Source organism: Melospiza melodia, chromosome 14 (genome assembly GCF_035770615.1).
Source record: "Melospiza melodia melodia isolate bMelMel2 chromosome 14, bMelMel2.pri, whole genome shotgun sequence".
NCBI classification, from domain to species: Eukaryota; Metazoa; Chordata; class Aves; order Passeriformes; family Passerellidae; genus Melospiza; species Melospiza melodia.
Window position 1 is genome coordinate 3622623 of NC_086207.1, and position 22483 is coordinate 3645105.

The window sequence follows — 22483 nt, forward strand, 5'->3', positions numbered from 1 at the left end:
GCTGAAGGCTTGGCTACGTTCAGAGAAGATCAATACAGGATGTAGGCAGAGAAGAACAAGGCAGCTGACCAGGAGAATTAAGAACCTGACAAAAGGAACTGAGGATGATATTAATTTTGTAGGATTTTAGGCATTTAATACCTTTTGAGAGAGGCTTCTTTACTATGATGGAGGTTAGCACCTCCAGAACATCATCAACCATCATGTCTCCCACATGTGTCACACTCAGTCTCTCCTCCCCTCTCAGTGACTCAGGAGAGGGCCACCAAAGAACCTGGCAATGTGGAGGCACAGAAAGGACACAATAGGGAGGGATAATCCATCAGGACCAACACCAGTGTGAGAATCAGGAGGTTTAAAACAGCCCTGGTTAATCTGTTGTTGGAAACAAGGAGTTAAAGGCTAAAAGGGCTCAACTTGAGGAGGGTAAAGGAGCAAAAAAGGAAACTATTTTCCAGGGGAGGGCTGGGAAGCTCAAGAAGGGAATTCATGACCAGGCCTCAGCACTCCGTGTTCCTGTCCTCAGCTTCTGAGTCTGTAACTCAGCGCTGAAATTGCAAGGATGAGACACGCACAACACAAACTCCCTTCTCCCAGCTCCAGCTCCGAGTGGGAGCATTTCAGGACACGCTGTGCCGCTGTCAGGCTGTGCAGCTGACTGCCTTGGATCCCCTCTGTGCTCAATGGGTGTCAGCTGCCTCCCCTCACCCAGGCCCCAGCCCCGTCCCAGCAGTGGTGCCCCCCAAGCCGGAGCATCCCGGGGCCGAGGGCTCCGCAGGGCTTGGCCAGCACTGCCCGGGCCAGCCTGGAGGTGCTGCTCCCACCCCTGGCTGCCAGACCAGCAGGATGGATGGGCAGAGCTGCCTGCCAGCCCTGCTGCCAAGGCAGAGTGAGAACAAATTTGGATAATAAAAGCTGGAATAAGGAGATGCCTTGGAGAGTGCGCTGGAATAGTGCTTTGCGAAGCTTCAATTTAAAGCCTTGTTTCTACAGCTAACGCAGCCGTAAGGGACATTAGCCTAATTTCTGTCAAGAGAACTTGTCAACACTGCAGTATTTAAGAGAGACACTAAAGATGTGTTTTATCTCACAGATAGATCACTGGGAAAGGAAGGAGCTGTGCCACACTTGGTTCACAGGAAAATAAATTGACGTTCTCCCTGGGCCTAATTGGTGGATGCTGTTTTATAACACCACATGCACGAGCAGCCTCCCATTTTATCAGTGTGCAGCTGAGATTGGTGCCAAATCCACTAGATAGTGGGGTTAGATACAGGAACCCACAGGGACATGCTTCAAATGGGCACCCAAGGACACAGAGCTGGGCATTTTCCAGCCACAGAGTATCTGAAATATTGGGCCATGTCCTGAAGGGTCAGGTCCTTCTACTGATGGTGCTCACCAGCTGAGCCACAGCTAGCAGGGTGGGATTTCAGGGTCAAGGGGAGAAAACTGGTGATAGAAGAAGAGAACTGTCTTGGCTTCCTCAGGACCAGCAGCAGGAACTCACCTGGCCTGGTTTTTAGAGACGCTCCATGGTGAGTCAGTAGAAAGCAAAGAAAAGAGAGGCTGTCCCCTGCAGCTTTAGGAGAGAAGTGTTAGCATGCTCCTGCTCCCATCATACCCCACTCTGAGGAACTAAAACATTCCCAGGAGTCCAAGTGTATTAAGGCTGGCATGGCTCCACACATCCCACATGCCAGCCTTGGAGCTGGGTTTGAGACATGCCCAAGATAATGCTGGTGCCACGGCACAAAGGCTTGTCCCACACTTGCAGCTTCTGCAGTGGTCTGCAGTGGAAAGTTGAAAATGTCCTTTTGTTTGCAGTTGTTACACAGAAATAACATCCATGTAACCTTGTCCCAGCCTTGGAACAGAAATCAGCTTGCAGAGGAAGCCTGAGGGAGCGCGACCCTGAGCTGCAGGCTCGAGGGCAGGAGGGTGGCTCTGCTCTGCCACGGATTCTGCCCTTGCAGGAGAACTAAATCACTACAACAGCCAGAAATGTCCCTCGGGAAGGAAATCCTCTCAAAGATAAATCAATAACTCAGTGTAATTTTAGCATGCAGCCAGGAGAATTTACATTGCCAGGAAGGCTGAGAGCTCTGCCACAGCGACAGAAGCACAGCATCATCAAACAGCCCTGCAGCAGACCCTGCACAGAGCACGGGCTCTGGGTGTTCACTGCCAAGCCACGAGGCTGGGCTCTGCATTTTGGGACCCCACAGACCCAAATCACAGGGACAGCAGCAGGGATGTGGTCCAGCCAAACTCCCTTGGGACAAACCCACCTTTCCCTTTTCTCCTCTGCAGCAGCAAGGCTGCAGTCATGGCAGTGCTGGCAAACACTCCAGATCCTGCAGGGTGAGACACACAAAGCTCAGCTAAACCAGGCTCAGGAGCAGAGGGGGAGTGCTCCAGCCACAGCCCCCATCCCTGGCCAGGGGTTCCCACCAGCCAAGCCACCCACGAAACAGCACAACAAGGATGTGCCGCAGCCCCCGGTGATTAATGACACTGCAATTTACGTAATTATATTAATGCTAAGTACACTCGGAGCAGTAAGTTCAAGGGAAGTGATGACACTGTAGAGCACAGTTCAACACTGAGCAGTAACTCCAGTAAAAAGAGGGGAGAAAAAAAAAGCCCCTAATTATTCAGTAGCTCTTCTCCCAGATTCTCAGGGTCAGCTTGGAGGAGAAGGTGGCCTGAATTATATTTTCGTTTCCAGAACATCAACAGAATTGCTAAGTGAGTTCCAGCGGCAAGGTCAGAGCCTGCCCATTGTTATGCATGCCAGCCCTGTCCCCTCCCCGGCTCTGCCGTGTCCCCTGCCAAGCGGTGCCACCACCAAGCCCTGCCACCCCAGGGACACAGGACCAGCTCCTGTGCCAGTGTTTGTCCTGGTCCCCAGCACAGACAGAAACTGCAACAACCAATTCCTCAGGAGCCAGGTGTAGCCTCCATGCGTGAAGGTGCAGGAGCCTGTCCAGGATAAGCCTGAGGAGCAAACAGCCCAGTCCAGCCAGCAGGGGTTTGTGCACACCCAGCCCTCTGCAGAGTGCCTGTTGGCACAGCCACAGCCCCTGGCAGATGTGGAGCCTGTGCCAGGGCATGCAGAGCTGGGAAGGACTGTGCCCACACACAGAGCTCTTCCCCTGTACACCCACCTGGAGCCACGGAAGCATTTTGGAGCACCCGTGCTGGCCACAGTCCTGTCAGTCCTCACAGGTTCCTCTGGTGCCAACAAGCTCTCCCACAGATTGTGCCATCAGTGCTGATGTGCTCCAAGAGCCTCAGTCTGCAAATCCAGCTTTACAGCAGTTACCAATGCACACTGGGCTTCTGCATTGCTTCATTGAGACTTGGACTTTTACAGGGGCCTGGAGTGCCAGGACACAGGGAATGGCTCCCACTGCCAGGGGCAGGGCTGGATGGGATATTGGGAATCAGGAATTGTTCCCTGGGAGGGTGGGCAGGCCCTGGCACAGGGTGCCCAGAGCAGCTGTGGCTGCCCCTGGATCCCTGGCAGTGCCCAGGGCCAGGCTGGACACTGGGGCTGGAGCAGCTTGGGATGGTGGGAGATGTCCCTGCCATGGCAGGGGTGGAATTGGATGAGTTCAAGGTTCCCTTCCAACCCAAACCATTCTGGGACCCAATGACTCTGCACCTCTGAAATGCTGAGATCTGCCTGCAGAGCTGCCCCAAGGGCCAAGGTCAGTGCTGGAAGCTAAAGGTGCATTATGACCACCCCACACAAAGCCAGGACAATGACTTGTTTTGCTCCTACAACACAGAACATGAAGCTGCCTGAAAAGCAAGGGCAGAAGAACTCTGCAAAGACAACACAAAAGAGGAGACCCCACAAGCCTCATGTGACCCCTGTGTCTGACTGAAAATCAAACCCAAATTAAATGAGCAGTCACAAGTTTGGTGTCTCAGGATTGCACTCAGAGCTCTCCTGGTGCCTTCCACGCTCAGCAGCAGCATCCAGCAACAGAGAACATGCAGAAGGCAACCCAGTGATGATTAGGAAGACACATATGAAGTTATCCATCACAGAGCAACCTGTGTGCACCTACATGTCCTGCAGTACAATCAAAAATCAATAGCAAGATGCAGAAATCCTCAACCACTCAGTAAAATATAAAGAACAATTGTAATATTGATTTTAAAAGCACCTCTGTAAAGACAGTTGAGAAGAAGCCTGAGAAAGCAAAGCAAAATGCCTGAATTGAAACCTTTTTTTTCTTTTCCCTCAGAAAGACATTAATAATGGATTTTCAATGCAAGAAGAAAAACTGAAACCCACACCAGATTCTCCTGGTAATAACAGCTTTCTGCAAAGCCCAGCTATTAATGTAACAGGGACGTCCATCAATCAAGCACACAGAAAGTACTTTGAGAGCTAAAAAAAGAGCATGCAAACATCTGCTTTTGGCAACCTAAATTTTGCCCTTAAGCACAAGGAACATAATAAATTAACAGGAGGTTGGGCTTGAACTTGTTTTCCTCCATCCTGGACCTCAATGCTGAGGATAAGGATGAAGGTACACAAACATGCTGCTGCAGGGATATGTCATGACAAAAAGTGGGCGAAAGGAGCACAATTTCATTTGTGTTTTCATCTGAAAACACTGGTGCAAGAGGACACCAAGCAGGGGTGGAGCATCACCCTGTGTGCAGTTCAGGGAGCTCCTGTGAACCCTTTTCCACCTCCAGCATCCTCAGCACATCCAAGACTGCTGGGGTGGTCCCACAGGGGAGTGACAATGTGCCAGTGTGCTCCAACATGCCCATGGCTCCCCCCTCACCCAGCTGCTTCCCTGCTCCCTGTGGAGCTGTGGTGATTTTGGCAGCTTCTCAGTCCCTCAGTGTTCTCTTCGACCACCACATCACACCTGGGGTCCATCCACGCAGCCAAGCACTGCCTGGGGTGTCCCAGCAACCCCAGAAAAGCTGGATTGGCACCAGGGGAATGGCTGCAGAAAGCAGCTGGGGTGTCCCCACGCCTCCAGTGTAAAACACAGCAGGTCAGAGCAAGTGCTGGAGATAATGAACACAATTTACTGATTCCAGCTCAAGAGGCTGCAGGCATGGCTGCAACTAAGTCTTAATAAATTCTGAAGAGTGACACCATAAAATGGCATTATGGAAGGCTGTATTTATTGTCTCCCCATGCTTCCATCTCCAAGGTGCCACGTTACACTTAATAACAGTTTTCTCCCCAGCTGCCAGTGCTGCAAACCCTGACAGGCTAATGGTCGGGCCAGCCCTCCCCAAACACACACATCTCACCCAGTACACAGCTTCCACGGCAGGAACAGGCAAAAAGGATTAAACCAGTGCTGCCCAGCTGCTGCCCAGCCTGTCCCCTCCGTGCTGGCTCTGCAGGGCTCCCTGCCACGCAGCAGGACAGGAGTTCTGTCCCTGGAAGTGATGCAGAGGAGGAGCAGCTGCTGTGGGGTGGTACCTGCATGCCCAGTGTCCTGCTGGGACAGGAGCATCCCTGCCCTGCCCTGCTGGGAACACCAAGGCCCTGCCAGCAGAGCAGCCCCACCTGAAACTGCTGCCTGCTGTCACAGCAAGCTCCAGGCAAGGCACCAGCACAGCCCTGGGGGGAACCATGGGGAACCAGGGATCCTTATGGAGAACCAGAGATCCTCATGGAAGACCATGGAGAGCCAGAGATCCTCGTGGAGAACCATGGAGAACCAGAGGACCCCTGGTTCCTGGTGCCAGAAGGGCAGGAAACCTTCCCATTCAGCATTCCCACCTCCCCTACCACTGCAGTGTGCACTTCCATGGTTCCATATTTAGCTTTTGGGCCACGCATACAGTTTTTCTGGAGCATAATCTCCACTGAGTTTCTTGTTCTCCCTGCTGGTGTAGTGTTCTAAGCTGCAAGAAAATCACTTTGAGCTTCAGGCAGTGCCTTGGGTGTGGATGGAGACTTGACAAGTATAAAGATGCTGCTGTTCCATCCCTGCCTGTATCACCTGCACTGCAGAAGGCACAAAAAAAAAATCATGTGAACCATCTTTAGTTCTCTTCAGAATACAAAAAGGGTGACAAAAATGCCCAAACTCACATCTATCAGTTTATCAAGTACAGCAAGCCGTACAAACAGGAGTGCAGGTGTGTTTGGCACTCACAGTGGATGGAGCTGAGTGTGAACATCTCCTCACCCAGTGTCCCCCCTCTGGCCTCCGTGTCCCTCCCCTCTTGCCAGCTGACAGCCACCAGCTCTCCTCAGCAGCCTGGCTCTGCTCCTCCTCCAGGACAAGTCCTTTCCCCTTCAGAAAGCAAACCAAAGGTTTGGAGAGCATCTGAAGAGATCAGTGTGTGGAAGGATGATGAAACAGGAGTCAAGTGAAAGCCCCTTGGCTTCTCTTCCAGCAAAGGCTCTGCCCTCATGGACCCCCTTCCCTGCAGCCTGTGGCTCCTGGCTCCAGCCCTCTGGACCCACAGCTCCCCAGCAGCTCAGACATTTCCTGCTGCCTCTTTTCAGAGGAGCCCTTTCTGTGCTTGCCCTGCTCAGACTGCAGCTATGTTAGTGGGGCAGCAGTCAGCACCACCACCAGGGCTTGCAGCTCTCTGTGAAGCCACTGTGAGATTTTCTGTCTTAAAAAAGGCACTGCCAGACAGTCCCTGATAGCTGAGCCTGGAAACACCTCTGGGATCAACCCCTGCTCCAGCAGTGTCCCCTCCAGCCCTAGGGCTGTGCTCAGGAGGGTCTGGGATGTCCCAGGACTCCAACACCTCTCTTGTGGAGCTGGCCTGCTCCAGTCACCCTGCAGTAACCATTTTTCTGTGTTTAAGCAGTGTTTTCTGTATGTTTTGCCGTGGAGATGTCTTGGGATGGCAGCACAGCCAGTGGGGCAGCAGCCACTCATCCAGCATTTCCTCAGACAGTCTATAAATACCTGCACTCCACCTGTAAAACTCATCACCATGTGCACCCCCCTTACAGCTCCAGCTAATCCAGATACAGCCAGGGATAACAATTTTTTGTGTATTATCTGGTGAAGAACAGACAGATAACTGTAATTAGTAGCACTCTGGTTAGGTGAAATGATAGTGTAATTAATGAAGATCAGGTAGGCTTTGTTTCAGATAAGGAAAGCAGCAGATTCTATCAAAATGTAAATGCAGTTTAAAATCCAGCCTCGGTGATCACTTAGAGGTGCTTTTAGAAACACCACCAGTCTGAGATGCAGAGGTTTCACTTGGGCTGAATGACACGTCCTAAAAATAAACCCTGGTCCGGGGCTAACATGTAAATTGTTGATTAGATCTATTTATTCACACCCCGCAGTGATGGGGGAGACTTGCAGCTCCCTGCTCCTCCTCTGGCTTTGCAGGATCACAGGCACATTCCTGTTATTGCTGCTTGCAAGGACTCTGCAACCCCGGGAGCTCTCCAGCAGCAGAACAGCAGCAATTCCAAGTGACAGGCCGCATACATTAATTCTGTATTCACATAACATCCTGTTGCAAGTGAATGACCCAAGCAAAACTTCCTGCAGTCTGAAGGATCAGGCAGAAAAATCAGGAGAGAGGAGCCTGAGTCTTTTGAATCAGAAATGTTGTCCCTCATTAGAATTTCCAGCACCACCGCCCTTACTCCTTCCAAAATGTAAACACATAATAAAAAATTAAACGTTAATCTGGTGTGGAAGAGTTCTTTCAATAAATGGGAATTAGTTCTACAAAACATCAGGACAGACCCAAGAAGATTACATTTCCTTCCCCAGCTTTTGCTGGTAAAGCAGGGCTGGAAAAACAGAGCCATATTTATTTTTTAACTGGGAAGCTTCCTCGGGATGCCAAAGGAAGCAGCTTCAGTAAAGCAGAGCCATTTGTCTCAGTGTGCTTTCAAGTAAGAACAAATGCAAAACCAGCTTCTAGACCTCAAGGAGCATCAAATAGCTTTTTAATTTATGTCCCAAATTCCCTGCAGATTCTGAAATGAGCAGAGGGCAGGGTTCAGAGAAAATGCCTCGCTCAGTCAAGACAGCTGGATGGATATTCTGAGTTTTCCTCAGAGGAGAAGGTGCTTTTGCACCAGAATGGAGCAGGCACAGCACGTGGCTCTGGAACGATCTGTGGAAAAAGCAGACCTGTTGCTTGTGTGACCCTATAAATAAATGTATGGAAAACTGAATAACTTAGGAAAGAAAAAAGAGGAAAAAAAAAAAGAAAAAAAAAAGAGCCCCATCTGAGCAAGAGGACAATTTGCAGGCAAGAGCTGTGAAGGAGCAAGTGAAATATTCCTCACAGGAGCCATCTGACTGTGCTGACTGCTGAAAACCCTCTGGCCTTGTCCCTGCCCGCCCAGAATCAGCTCTGTGGAAGTTTCAGTAAGTCAGGCCTTAACCCACGGGGGAAACTGCAGGGAGGAAGGGCCTGAGCAAGACCATGGAAAACACTCCCTAATTATGGAAAAAGAGAATGCTGCAAAACTGTGGGTAGGGATGTATATGATGCAGACTGAACAGCAAGGAAAAACCAGGGATTAGCCCCTAGAGCCAAGTTCCTTTATGATAACTGCCACACACATCCCAAGGCCCAAATCCAGCATCTCCTGGAGCATATGGCCACATGTATCCTGGGAAAAGGGCTCAGAAATGGTCATCCTGGCCACAGCCTCAGACACCTGTGCTCCAGCAAACCTTCAGTCAGGGCAGGGTCCGGGTTCAGAGCCAGCAATGCCAAAGGGACAGATGTGGAAGGAGGTGGAAAGATGGTGCATCCCCTCAGGGCTGGGGCTGCCTCCTTCACCACCAGCAAATGACAGCAAACACAGGAGAGTGGGCTGAACACACAATGTCTGCAAGATATCTATAGGTCAGGGTTTAATTTATGAAATTACAGAATCAAATTGACAAATTTAGGGAAAAAAAAATCTCTGCAGGAATGCCTGACCCCAGAGCTGCCAGCCTCTCCCAGAGTGTGTGGTCAGTCACATCCTGCAGCAAATACCAAACACTGCAGTGCCTGCAGTGCCTGTCCCACACAAGATCACACATTTGAAGCCTGAGGGAGTTGCTGTGATTATGTTTTCAAACCTTCAGAACTGTTTCAGTCACCCTGGGACTCAAGTCCCATGTTTTGAAAGCATATTCCCCCAGGAATTTCCCATTTCCCAAGGAAAATGTTGGAGCTTTGGGCCTGCTGTGGCTTGCTGGCTTTGGAAGGAGGAGGGATGCTAGCCAGACTGGAAATTCAAGATAACCAAGGCTGGAGGCACTGCCAAAACATTTCAGAGGAGGGAAAACATTTTTCTTCCAAAGCACTGTTACAAGCTTGAAATAAATGTGCAGACTGTTAGATAAAGACAGAGATAAAAATAGGCCTGTTATTAAATACCTCTTCTTTAATGAGGTTCATCCTTCTAAACAGCCACGCGAAGGTTATTGGAGCTATTGCAGCAAATCCAGCCTACTTGCACATAAAAACCAGAGCAAGGTATTCCTCATCACCCAGCACACATTTGAGCACCTCTCAGCAGCTCACAGGCTCACAGCATCCCCAGCTTGGGAGGGAGGAGATAAAAGCAAGGAATGAGAGATGTCTTCCCTGGGAAACAGTCTCTCTTCCTTCAAAGCACTTTTCCCCCACCAAACAATGCACATTTAACCACGGGAATGGTTCCACTGCTGATGTCTGCTGCCATTACACCACCAGCAGCCTGAGCATCATTAAAGTGAAGTTTGAAATTATTCTGAAAGATGCAGTTTAACCTCCTCCTGTTGCACTAAAGCCTCATTCCCTGGTTTATGGCCACTCCTGACCACCTGGAATATCCTGCAGGGCTCAGAATTCCACAAACCACTAGCAGGAGTCATGGCTTGGCTCATGGAAACACAGCCCTGCACCCTTGTTTTGGCAGTGCCCACAGCCTAGCCCATGGCTCTGTGTTACAGAAGCTCAGATTTTATTCTGGCTGCTCAGAAGCACAGTTAGTTTTTGGCAGAGGCAGCATCACTGAAAAAGTCTTTTGTAACCAGTTTGAAACCAGAACATCACAGCCAGTAAGGGACAGGACTGACCTGACACACCAAAAACCCACCCCAAGCCCACTCTGCTCCTAAACCTGAGCAAGCATTGTAGGGCTCTTTCTCACCACACCAGTGCTGCCAGGACACTGCCACTTCTGGAAATGACAGAAGAAAAGTTTTACCTGCATTTGAGGGGCAAAAGATGGCTCCCAATTCATGGAATTGGGGGTCCCAATTCTGTACAGAAATGCTGAAACCAAGCTGCAGGACAGGACACTCGTGCTGTGCCTCCCTGCCCAGAGCTGGCATCCTTCAAACACATCCTCCTGCTGGAGCAGGGGGGTGGGAACCCCTGTCTGCTCACTGTCCCAGCATCTCCTGAGCCCCAGTCCTGTCCTCTCACCCACAGCTGGAGGGAAACATCACCATCCCTCTTACCCAGAGCAGGACCAGGGCATGGAGGGTGTGCTTGGTGAGCCCCACCTGCCTGGCACTGCCCCACACGCCAGGCAGGAGCAGCACCTGGAGCTTCAGCCCTGGCACTTCTGCCAAGGACTTGGAGTTAGGCACAAGTGTTAGGGACACTGTGCCACCTGTGATGTGAGGATGAGGGGCAAAGGAAAGCTCACAAGGGTAGGAAGCTGAGAGAGGAGCCCATGAAGGCAGCTGGCAATAAAAAGGACAGGCATGAGATACATTAATGAGATGGAAAGCCTCCTATGCTAGAGGTCAGATTGAAAACAAGTAGAGGGAGAACTACCAGGGACCATAACTCAGCTTCCAAGCACTGAACATTTGCTCTCAAGTCAGCCTGGCCTTTCCTACCTGCTGGAATCATCCTCCAGCTCTCCTGTCGCTGTCCAGACAGGACTGTAACAACTCCAGAGTTGAGATTCCTCCCATCTCCACATCACTAACAGGTCATTTCATAAAGAAACTTGAAGAAGAAGCATTTCATCTAGTATAGATGAGGTTTTTAAAATTCCATTTGCCTTCCCTCTGTATGCAAATCTGTGCTGATCTGATGAGGCTCCTATTTCCTGGATTAGACACGTGAAACTTTGCAAAAACGAGCATACCCTGGTGGTTTCACTCTGTATTTCACAGCCCTCTCTTGACTGTGCTGCCATAAATATTTCAGAGACCTGCCCACCACTGTCTCAGTTAGGTCTGGGTGAGTGAGAAGCCAATGGTTTGGACAGTGATGAATTCAGCAGAGCAATTAGCAAGAGTTGTTGCAGCTCAGGACATCCCAGCGAGCAGCAGGAGCAGACAAGGTGTGAGGGGACCCTCAGCAGCAGCCAGGTCACCCCCACGGGCTGTGGCACAGGCCTGGCACAGATCCTGCTGCCTCCTGCCTCCCCTGCCTCAGGAACCTCCTGTCAGCCAAATCAGTGCTGCCTCATTTGGCCACTGGAATCCCCTGGAGGACAGACTGGCAGTGAAACTGAGCTGAGGTACTGCCCATCCTCAGCCCTGTCCTTGCACAACAAGCCCTTCAAAGCAGCCCTGAAAACACCCCCCTGCCGTGGCTGCCTGCAGAACTGGGCTCCCACAGGTGTAAAACCTTGTTTGAGCAGCAAATGAGACGGGAGAAGACCTGTGACAAGCAGGAGCAGCAAAGGCAGCCTGAGGATCCTTGGGAGCTGCAGCCATGGATATTTAAATGCCAAGCAATGTATCACTGGCTCCCTGCTGAACATGAGATGGTTTCATCTTTGCAGAAGCAGCACCAACAGCATGCTCGCATCAGCTTCACTCTGGCAGCCTGACCAGCAGCAGCAGCTGTGGCTCCTTGGTTTTTAACTGGGAAATCATTGGGCACTGCAGAAAATTACTCTGGGCAGCACAAACAGTGGGGATCACTGCAGGTTCAGCTCTGCAAGGCAGAGCTTTAACCACAGCTGAAGGTGCAGGCCAGCTGAGCTCCCTGCTCTGCCCTGAGACATCCATCCAAAGCCCAGAGAGATCCACGCTGCACTGTGCCAGTCACGGTGCCAGGCTCTGCTCCATCCCTCCAGTCTGCAGGGAGCTGCTCTGCAGCAAAGGCAGCCTCTGTGCCCCACTGCTGCCTCTCTGCAGAGCAATCTGTAAATATTTTGATATTTGGGCAGAGGAGGTTCTCACTTGTCCATCTGGATTGGAAACTGGACTCATTAACTCCCAACTGTCAGCTGGAAAAGCTGCCAGAGGGTTTCTGCCACATTAGGGAGCAGCAAAGCACTGCTGCCATGGGGATGGGCAGAGCAGAGCCCTGTGCAGCCCCAGCTCTCCACTCATCACTGCTGGGGGGCGATTAATGCCCTTTTCCTTCCCCAATTAAACCCCTGCCTCTAATATCCTTGCTCTGAATCTTCACAGCAAACTCTTCCCAGAGGAGCCACTGCTGCGTGGAAAATTTCCTACCACTGCTGGGTGGAAAATCTGCTGCTCAGTGATACAACTAGATGGCCAGAGAAATCCAACTTCCAATCATCACCAGGAATGCTGAACAAAATATTGGGAAATTTGGTGCCCAAATAACAAAAGTAAAATATGTTCCAGCTCCCAAGGGTACTGTCACATGGAGAAAGTGTATTCTGAAAGAAAAAAGACTGCAGAGGAAGCACAACTTCAAACAAACTCTGTTACCTGACCATGAGGAGTCACAGCAGGGGTGTGAACCTTCATTCAGAGGACACAGCAATCCCACTCACTAAACACCAAAAAACCTCCAGGTTCCTGTGGACTCCAACCATGGACAGAAGGAAAAGCCCCACAGATGATGCCCAAAAGTCCAAGAGCAGAGGTGCTGGAAGCCTCTCTGGGGCACACATCTCCCTTCAGTCTGAGCCTGCACCTGGTGCATTATTTAGTGCCAAGTGAGAAAGAAGCAATGCCTAAGGAAGTGTTAAAGGGCTTTGGGAAGTTTCACCAACCTTTCCAGAGCCGTCAGCTCCGGCTGCCTGGCAGAAGAGACAACTGATCTTGCTTCCAGATTACAGGCAGCACAGCTCTTAGGGCAACTGTCTCTCTGTGTTTGCATCCAGCTACCTCCAGCAGCTTGAAGTGTGCTCAAAGTGCAAGGAAGCACTTGATCAAAATCCAGCTCACACTGTAGACAGCGAGGAACAAGCGGCCAAAGCATTACAGACACAACAACAATGGAATTTGGGGAAGGATTTGACAGGTTACAGGTTGATGACACTGCTGCAGTCCCAGTGGAAATGTGGATTGATGCAATTAGCAACAGGGAACTGGAAACTCAGCAGAGGAAAACTGGGAACACATCCATAAAAGATGAGCTGCTGCACCATTGTAGAGAAGCACAAAATCCTGCGTGAGCTCAGAACAGGAACAAGTTGAAACAGGAGTGAGATGGGGGAAACGCAGCTCCAAGCTCCCTCCCAGTGCTCAGAACTGTAGATCAAAATTCTAAATTCAAACACTTGAATTTGCTTCCCCCAGAGAGACTGGCCTAGTTTGCCACAGGGATACCACGGGAGAGGGAGTGGGGGTGTCCTGGAGACATGGGCAGCAGCAGGCAAACCCTGAGCCCAGCCAGGCTCTGCTCAGCTGCCAGTGAGTGCAGCCACATGGAAAACATGGCAAGATGCAGAACCAGTGGGATGGACACGCTGCCAAGTTGCGTGGCTCTGCTGCAGCACCAAAAGGTGAATCCCTGTGCAGCCACAGCAGCAGCTGTGCCAGGTCAGCTCCCTGCCAGCCAGAGCTGAGCTCACACTGGGAAAGTGTGGCCAGAGGCTACAGGGATGGGCTCATGCTGGCAGCAGGGCCCCAGCCTTGGCTAACACGTGCTGAAGGTGTCAGGGCCAGTCCTCACAGGGATTTCACTGCAGAAGAACCCCAGGAGACAGAAACCCAGGCTGGCAGCAGGAGACCAAGGCCGGCTCCTCTTTGTGCCACGTCCCCAGTGCTGGGATCTGCAGCAGTCAGAGAATGAGGCAGGACACCATTTAAGTCTCCACAAGAGTAACCAAAATTACTCTCCTCTGTGAATACTGACAAGCTCCCCACTTCCACAAGCCCTTCACTGCATGTGCCCAACATGGAATAACTACAAAAATGAAGCGGAATAAGGCACCCGAGCAGTGGAGAAGGTGCTTGTGAACAAACCCTGCAATGAGGTTTCTAATGATTGCAAGTATGTACATGTTCTGCTTCAACAAAGCTGGTGGGGATCTGCCAGGCTGAATAATGAGCAGGGACACCACACGCCTTCCATACATAATGGTACAGAAATGGAATATAAGTATATACTGCAGCTCTGTGGAACGCAGGGGCTTTTGTAGCCATTCATGTTATACAAAGATTTACATTTGGAAAAGTCATTCTGCTATATCTGGCAGAAATTTCAAGACAAATGGAACCCATACTTATTCTTTCAATGATAATACTGAGCACAGGATAAAGCTCTTAAATTCAGAGCACTTTATAAAAATTAATTACTACTTAGTTCACCCTTGTGAGGTGGGAAGGTATTACACCTGCATATACATGAGGACACCAAAGCACAAGTGGATTAAACAGCTCGTTCAGGATCACAGAGACAGGCTAATTGTTGAAATATGTATGCACATGTGCATCTGTGTGTGTTTGAATGGGTTTGGCCCCTCCAGAGCCTTCTCAGCACACAGAGGCCAAGCTGCTCTGCTGGGCTCTGCTCACCACAGAGTCCCAGGCATGTCTAATGAAAGACACCAACCCGAAGAAGGGGAAGAGATTTTTTGTGGTTTGCACAGATGGAAATAAAAGCTAGCTTTCAAACAGGCGAGGAACAGAAAAGCCATTGTTAAAAGGCTGTGCAGTGCTCCAGTGACAGCTCCTAATCAGCTTGCCACTGAGCAGCGCCACACCGGAGCACAGCAGACCTGGGAATCCACGTGCCAACAAACGTTATAAAACCTGGCCCTTGACAAATGAAGAGAGAAAGGGCTGTGGAGCCAGTGACAGAGACAGCCCCCCAGCCACAGGGGCTGGCAGCCCACTCCTCCTGCTCCAGTGACCTGAAAGCCCTGGAGCAACCTCTCCCCTCCTTGGACGCTTTGCTCACCACCTCCAGTCCCTGCACTGGGTCACCGAGTGCTCCTCTCTGTGTGAGCACCAGCAAAAGCACACATTGTCATGGGAACAAACAGCTCTTGGAGCGTCTGCAAGGCTCCTGTCAGTGCTGGCAGGTGGGTTCCAGAGGCATGCTATAATTAGCAGTTACCTGGACGCAGGGTTTGCCACTGATCCGTGGGGTAAAACACTTCCAGGTCTTCAGGATCAGCGTCATCCTCTGTCCCCAGCTCCTTCCCACTGTCATCTTTTATGTCGCTCTCTTCTATTTTTGTAAGGGCAAACTCCTTTTGGAGAGAAGAGATTCAGCTCATTAGCAATTGCATCTGGGTAATTTAGTGCTGGCTGAGAATACAAAATTTTTTCCCTCGCCAGCAGATTTTTTTTTTTTTGACATCTGATTCTTTCCACATGGTTAAATTTAGATTTAAAGTATATTAAAGGTTAAACATGCATAACTAGCATGACATTTGTGCTGAACAAAGCAACGCAGCTTATTTCCTATTCCAGAGCAGGTTGCAGGTTTCAAACCAGCTCTCACAGAGCCTCACCTGTATTTCAGTCAGAAGCAGGAGCCCTGGCTATTATTAGGGTTGTATAACATTGTAAGACCCCATTTTCCCTTGCCTAAAAATATGTCAAACTTTTAACTTTTTCAGCTGAAATTTTCCACACGAGTGGAATGCCTCAAGGCTTGTTGGTTGGTTTGGGGTTTGGTGAGTTTTTTTGGGTTTTGTTGGGTTTTTTTATTTTTCTTTTTCTTTTTCTTAAATGCACTTATTTCAGGCTTGGAGAAGATTTCAGCTAAAATAGTTCAGCTGTTTCCAAAATAGGACACGGGAAAAAACACACCGAGCTGCCCACATGATACAAATGTGAGGATCCTCTTCTCCACCCTCTTCCAGTGTTCTCCAAGGCTTTTAAAACAATGAGGCAGGGATTTAATCACCACCTCCATGGCAAGTGCAGCACGAGGCTGGCAGAGGTGTGGGAGAGCAGCCAGCACGAGCGGCTCGATGTTACACCAAGGGAAGAGCAGCAGGGAAAAAAATCCTTGCTGTGAGGGAAACCTTGGTGTTCAATGGAAAGCTCCCTAGGGAGCTGGTGGGAGTCACAAAAAACTCTGGAGAGAGCACAGAAATGACCTGTACTCTCACACCAGGCACTGACTCTGGGTCTGGGCTGTTCTGGTTCCAGCAGGAACAGATGAACTGGTCCAGGCTCATCATCCCCACAGCTCAGTGCCTGCTGAAAGGAATATTTTCAGCTTCTGAGATCACCAATTCAGTCACCACTGAGGAATTTGAGTTAACCACCCTACAGGGAATGATTAGTCCTAATTGTTGGCAATTAAGATGGAGTTAGAGCTTACTTCATGAAGTGTTTGGATCTTAATCCTTAGGATGTTTTCACAGGGAAAAATGTAAGTAAATTCAGAGGTTAACTGGGAAATTCTGGGACACATTCTGCCTTCAGTTCTTCCACTCTTTGGGAAAAAAATGCATGCACATTTTCTGTCAGAATTTGGATGCTCTGCATATAAATATCCGTTTCCAGCCTAGAAGAGTCTTTCTGAGCAACAGAAATGCCAACCTGAGCAAAACACGCAGAGTAGCAACAACAGTGTGGATGTGGCACTTGGGGACGTGGGCTGGTGGTGGCCTTGGCAGCACTGGGTTAAAGGTTGTACTCAATGATCACAAAGGTCTCTCCCAACCTACACAATTGCACAATTCACTGATTGTGGTAACACACAAGGAAGGCTGACAAACCTATAGAATGTTTTTATTTCAGCTGTGGAAAGCGACTGTGATTTCAGAAATGCACGAGGAACCAGATCTTAACTCCTGCTTTTGCTGAGTGCATCAGGGGCTTGGAATTGTTTAAATTATAACAAATGGTTAAAGCTCAGGAACAATCACAACCATAAAAGCCCAGGTTCTGCAGATGAAAATCAATGTTAACATTTTCTGAGCCAAGACTCAACAGGACTAAAAAGGAGTGAGTGGAGCAGTTATTACTTAGCTGATTTCCACAGCTCTGTGATTATCCAAGAGGGAGTTAGTGATACAGGCTATTGTAAATTTACCACCAGGCCTCCCAGTGCTGGATCTGTTCAAACACATAATGGAGACAGCTGATGTTTACCAGCTCTGCTCAGGAAAAGTGTGGGGATTAAACGCTCAGTAAGGATAAAAGGATGTGACTTGGTTCATTTAAGTGCTGCTGTCACTGCCTGGCCACAGTTGCTTTGCAATACCCCATTTTCATTAGCATTTCTAGCAAAAACGGGCAGCACCACACAAGCGATTCTTCATTTACACAGAAATCAGCAGAACCCTTTCTGGTTTGTTTTCATAATTCAAGCAGGAGAAAGACGTTTCATAAAGAATAATGGGCATTTCCTTAAAGGCAAAAAGCATCCGTGTTTTATCAGTCTGAAGTCAAGTGGAGCAGCCAAAACTTACAGGCACTCTCTGTCCCAGGCTGGAGCAGGAGAGGAGCACAGAGCCCAGCAGCAGCAGCAGGCTGACCCTGGAGGTGCTGGAGAGGAGCCCGGCCCAAGGAGACATTGCCACCAGCCTGAAATGCAAAGCAAAACAAACCCAACAGTGGGTTTTTTTCCATTTTTGCAGGTTTCAGGACTCTTTACACAACACTTTGCAACACAGCGTGGGATCAGGGGTGTGACATGGCAGGAGGCACAACACCTCGAGGTGTGAGCACAGGGACTCGTGGGGCTCACTGCTAATGGGGTTTGTGACAGGTAATGCCAAGAACTCATACTGACCCCACAGGGGATGATATCTCTCCTGGAAAATATGAGGAGACCTGCAAGACTTGTTTAAAATCTCTGTGTCAGTGCCATGGATGACAACTGGAGGGAAAAATAAAAAGCCGTGCAATCCCGTGAAGGCTTTTTATGCCTGTGCCTCATTTTAAGCACAGAAGTAGCTGCGTTAATTCAAATTAAACAAAACGACCAGCTGTCCAAGGAGCAGGGGTTCATCTAATCCATATGTAGGTTTTTCTTGAGGAAAACAACATTTTGCAGAGGTCAGCAAGGTTTACTCAGTGGTTCCTACAGCACAAGGCTTTCCCTGCTGCTCAGAGCAGAGGCTCAGCCCAGCCATGGGGCCAGGAGCTGGCTCTGACCATGCTCAGGTGTTCCAGGGAGCAGAGGCATGGCACAGACCCATTCTGATGGGGCACAGAGCCACCCTGATGGGGCACAGAGCCACCCTGATGGAGGACAGAGCCATCTTGATGGGGTACAGAGCCACTCTGATGGGGTACAGAGCCACCCTGATGGAGCACAGAGCCACCCTGATGGAGCACAGAGCCATCCTGATGGGGTACAGAGCCACCCTGATGGAGCACAGAGCCACCCTGATGGCTACATTGCCGCCCTGATGGGTACAGAGCCACCCTGATGGGCACAGAGCCACCCTGATGGGCACAGAGCCACCCTGATGGGGCACAGAGCCACCCTGGAGGGCTACAGGGACACCCTGGTGGAGCACAGGGACACCCTGATGGAGCACATGAGGGGGAAATGAAGGCTGCTGCTGCTGCTGCTGTGGGTGCCAGTGCCCGGGCACAGAGCAGTTGTGCCCACCCTGCGTGTGAGCACACACACGTGTGCCCCCAGTGCCTCACACGAGGCTCGGGATCCACCTACAGCCTTCAGCTCTCTGCTGGGCTAGGGAGTGCAGCAGCCTGCCAGCACACAGGCTGCACAAGTATTTCCTGTGATTGGCTCTAAATTTACACGCTGCTAAATTAAACTAAATGAGGTCTTTTGAAAGAAGATAGGACTGATTAGTTCCGTTCAAACACTCCTTCATTACTCATCCCTCCATCAAGTCTGCTCCTACTCCTATCCAGGTTTTAAAGAAGTTCCTCCCCTACACACAGTCCGAAAAATCTTGCTTTGCTGTCCATCAGGGTGGCACATCAGACAGCAGAGCTCTCCCTCACTGAAGCAACGACTTTGTGTCCCACAAAGCAGAAAACCTGCTCACAGCAGCACCCAACACCAGCTCCTGGCACCAAAGAGCCTCTGCCCCCAGAAGCCTTCAGGGACGAGGAGGGAAGCCTCCTCTCCTTCCACCCTTTCACTGGTACCTTGTCCCTACACTCCACTTTGGTATTTCTTCCTCTCCCTGCTTGGTTTTTGCCAGAAAAGGAAGAGGAAACCAGGAGAGGGACAGAGCAGAGGTAACAGTGCACCTGATGTGCTTCTGCAGCCTCCAAAAACGCCTGAGCCAGGGTCTTCCTGAGCAGCAATCTCTGCCTCTGAGCCACCTCTACCACATCAGCTGGATTTTTCACATTAATTGGTTTTGGAACAGATCTGGATTTCTGACACCCACAGCATGCCTGAGCAATGAGCATCCCCCTGCTTAACTCACACAGTTCAGGAAAGCATCACCTCCCAATTCCTACTTCAGTGTCTCCTCTTTCCTAAAGGGTCAAAGAATCACCTCAAGGGCCCACAATCCCTTATTAAACCACAGCTGGAGTAAAAGAAAAGCTCCCTGTTTTCATAAGCCAACCTGTGGCCAGAGCCTCCAGCTCTCTCCTGGGACATGGCCAAGCAAATCCAGGCTACAACCAACACCCAGGCTCCTGAGCTGGCACACCCAGAGCACAATGCACAGCCTCAAACTCCCTCTGCTCCCAGATCGTGATCCTTGTGCCCTTCTGGACAGTCCCACAGTCGTGACCTCAGTCCAGTGTGACCACAACACACAATTAATTCCCTCTCACCTCAGAACAAACTAAAGCTTTTTACACAGGAACAGGTTTCTTGGTTTGGTGGAGGTTTTTTCAGTTATAAAACAAGCAGAAAAACTAGAATAATGAAAAATAGATGTATCCCTCAAACTTTATCTGCAAGCCTGGAAATAAAAAGGAAAAAAAAAAAAGAAAGAGAAATTCAACAAAGCAGTGGCTGAAAGCAAACGCACACTCCCAATAAAAATAGAGCTCACGTGTACCGAGGAGGCTGCTAGCAAATGACAGCACAGCCTCTTCCAAGCCTCCAGCCTCCTGCCTGCCTGGCAGATGACATCTGCACAACAATTAGCACTTTGCTTCAGTCCCAGGTAGGCAGGAGGAGCCAACATGTGCAACAGGGGCTCTGGAGCTCCTGGAGAGGAGCTTCTGCACAGGCTGACATCTCCTTACAGACAAACACACACAGAGCAGGAGAGGATTTCCACAAGAATGTTTCTGTGGATTTCCAGAAACAACCTCTGCAGCCTGTGAAGCAGAAGCCTGTGGTTGTGGTGACCCCACCTGCACAGGGAATGTTGGCTTGGATTTGAGGGCATCTTTGGGGATCCAGCACGTACAGCAGCCAGGCAGCAGCAAAACTGGACTAGGAAGGTCACAAATTCCCCTTGTGCAGAGTGGAGGGGCTGGTTTTTTCTCAATAATCCTTTTTTGTCAAACAAAATCAGGCACTAGGGAAAGAGCAAAGGGTCAGACTCCAAGAAGTCTCCTCTGCTGGCAGTAACCCTCCTGTCAGAGATGGGGATGTTGCTGGCTGGGAGGTTCTGCTCCACAGCTCCAGAAATCCTGGTCTGCACCAACAGCAGCAGAAAGAGCCCAGAGCTGTGCTCCCCATTAGCAGGGACATTCCAGGGAGGGCAGAGCTGTGCACAGGGGGCTGCACAGCCCCGGGAATGCAGCTCCCACAGCCACAGGTGACAGCCCCAAGGCAGCCAGTGAGAGGAGCACATGTCATTGATGCCTCCTGCTGCTGGCAGCACTGCCCTCATGTAGATTTTCAATGTTTCTCTTTGCTGATTTACGCTGATTTATGCTTGTTGGTTTTCTGTTTCTCCTGCTGGCTGATTTATGTCCGGTTTATGTCCGGAGATAGCTCAGGGATGCCCCTTGCTCGGTTTCTCGGCTGTTTCAAAGACCTGGAAAGGCCCAGAGTGGCCTTGGACAGCCCGCGCTTCAAAGGACGAGGAGAGACTTCTGATCTTGTTTCGGTCTCGGTGTTTATTAATTGTTTATCTAAAAGATTTTCTTTCAGCCCGACAGAGGTCTGCACAGCAAGTCAGCCATGGGCACACTCCCGCAGCCCCTGGGGCGGTCACTTATCTTTATACCCGAAGTTACGTGTACAATATTTATAATTTTTCCCCAATACCTTCTACCCTTATTAACCGGTGCACTTCTAGTAATAACCAATCCCAAAGTGCCACCATCACCACAGAAGATGGAGGCCAAGAAGAAGAAGAAGAAGGACAGGACACGCCCCAATTCCTCCATCTTACTTCTTTAGACCCCCCTGTACAGAAATCCTAAACCCTGTGTTCTACACCTTAATTAACTTATCCCTTCACCATTCACCCCAGTGAAATCCTCCCAGTCCTCATACAGATGTCATCTCCTGTGTAGGATCAAAGTCCTGCCACCAGACACTTCTGGCAACATTCCAGGACTCCCGAGCCCCCCAAGGGTGGTCTCGGTCTCTCTGCACCTCAGTCCTGAGGTGCTGAGATCCCACACCCTCACAGCCCAGCACAGAGCCCACACTGCCCGTCCTGTGCCACTCCAACAAATCCTCCCGGAGCCTCATCTGAGCCCTGACCTGCTGCTCCAGGAGAGCACACAGACATCCCAGAGCCCCTCAGCCCCAACATCAGCCTCTGGCTTTGCAGCTAGCTGGAAGCAGAATTCCAGAATCACTGAGCTTGGAAGAGACTGCCAGGACCATTGAGTCCAAGTTGTGCCTGATCCCCACCTTGTCCCCTGCCCAGAGCACTCAGTGCCACCTCCAGCCCTTCCTGGGACACCTCCAGGGATGGGCACTCCAAACCCCCCTGGGCAGCCCCTCCCAATCCCTGAGCCCCCTTTCCATGGGGAAATTCCTGCTGTGCCCACCCTGAGCCTGTAGGCAATTTCCTCTTGTCTTGTCCCTCATTCCCTGGGAGCAGAGCCCGACTCCAACCTGGCTCCTCCCTCCTGGAGAAGGTTCCCCTGAGCCTCCTTTTCTCCAGGCTGAGCCCCTTTCCCAGCTGCTCCTCACAGTTCCATACACTGCTGGGACTCTCCAGCCCCTTCCCAGCTCTGTTCCCTTCCCCGGACATGCTCCAGCCCCTCCATGTTTTTCTTGCCATGAGAGCTCAGAACTGGACACAAGACTGGAGGTCCCTCAGCAGTGCCAGCACAGGGGACAGGCACTGTCCTGCTCCTGCTGCCACCCCAGTGCTGATTCAAAACCACCAATTATCTCCAAGACTAAGCAATAGCAATGAGATAATCCTTGTTTTCACCTAGGGATGACCTGAGGGAGCAGGATTACAGCCTTACAAACTGTCTGCAGATAAACTCAGGGCAGGTTTCTGTCCAGCCAGCCTCACTGAGATGGCAAGGGGAGCACCAGCAGCACACTG

General features: G+C 50.4%; 1 protein-coding gene across 1 annotated transcript in view; it reads right to left on the reverse strand.

Annotated features, from left to right (window-relative positions):
- The window catches only part of SIL1 (SIL1 nucleotide exchange factor), a 433884-nt gene that overhangs the window by 393291 nt on the left and 18110 nt on the right, over positions 1-22483 (reverse strand). Inside the window, exons 2-3 of the mRNA XM_063168343.1 lie at positions 17534-17648; positions 15217-15352 (exon numbers count right to left, since the gene is read on the reverse strand). Of these exons, the coding sequence (XP_063024413.1) occupies positions 15217-15352; positions 17534-17638 (241 nt within the window). The 5' untranslated portion in view covers positions 17639-17648. The remainder of the gene's footprint in view (positions 1-15216; positions 15353-17533; positions 17649-22483) is intronic.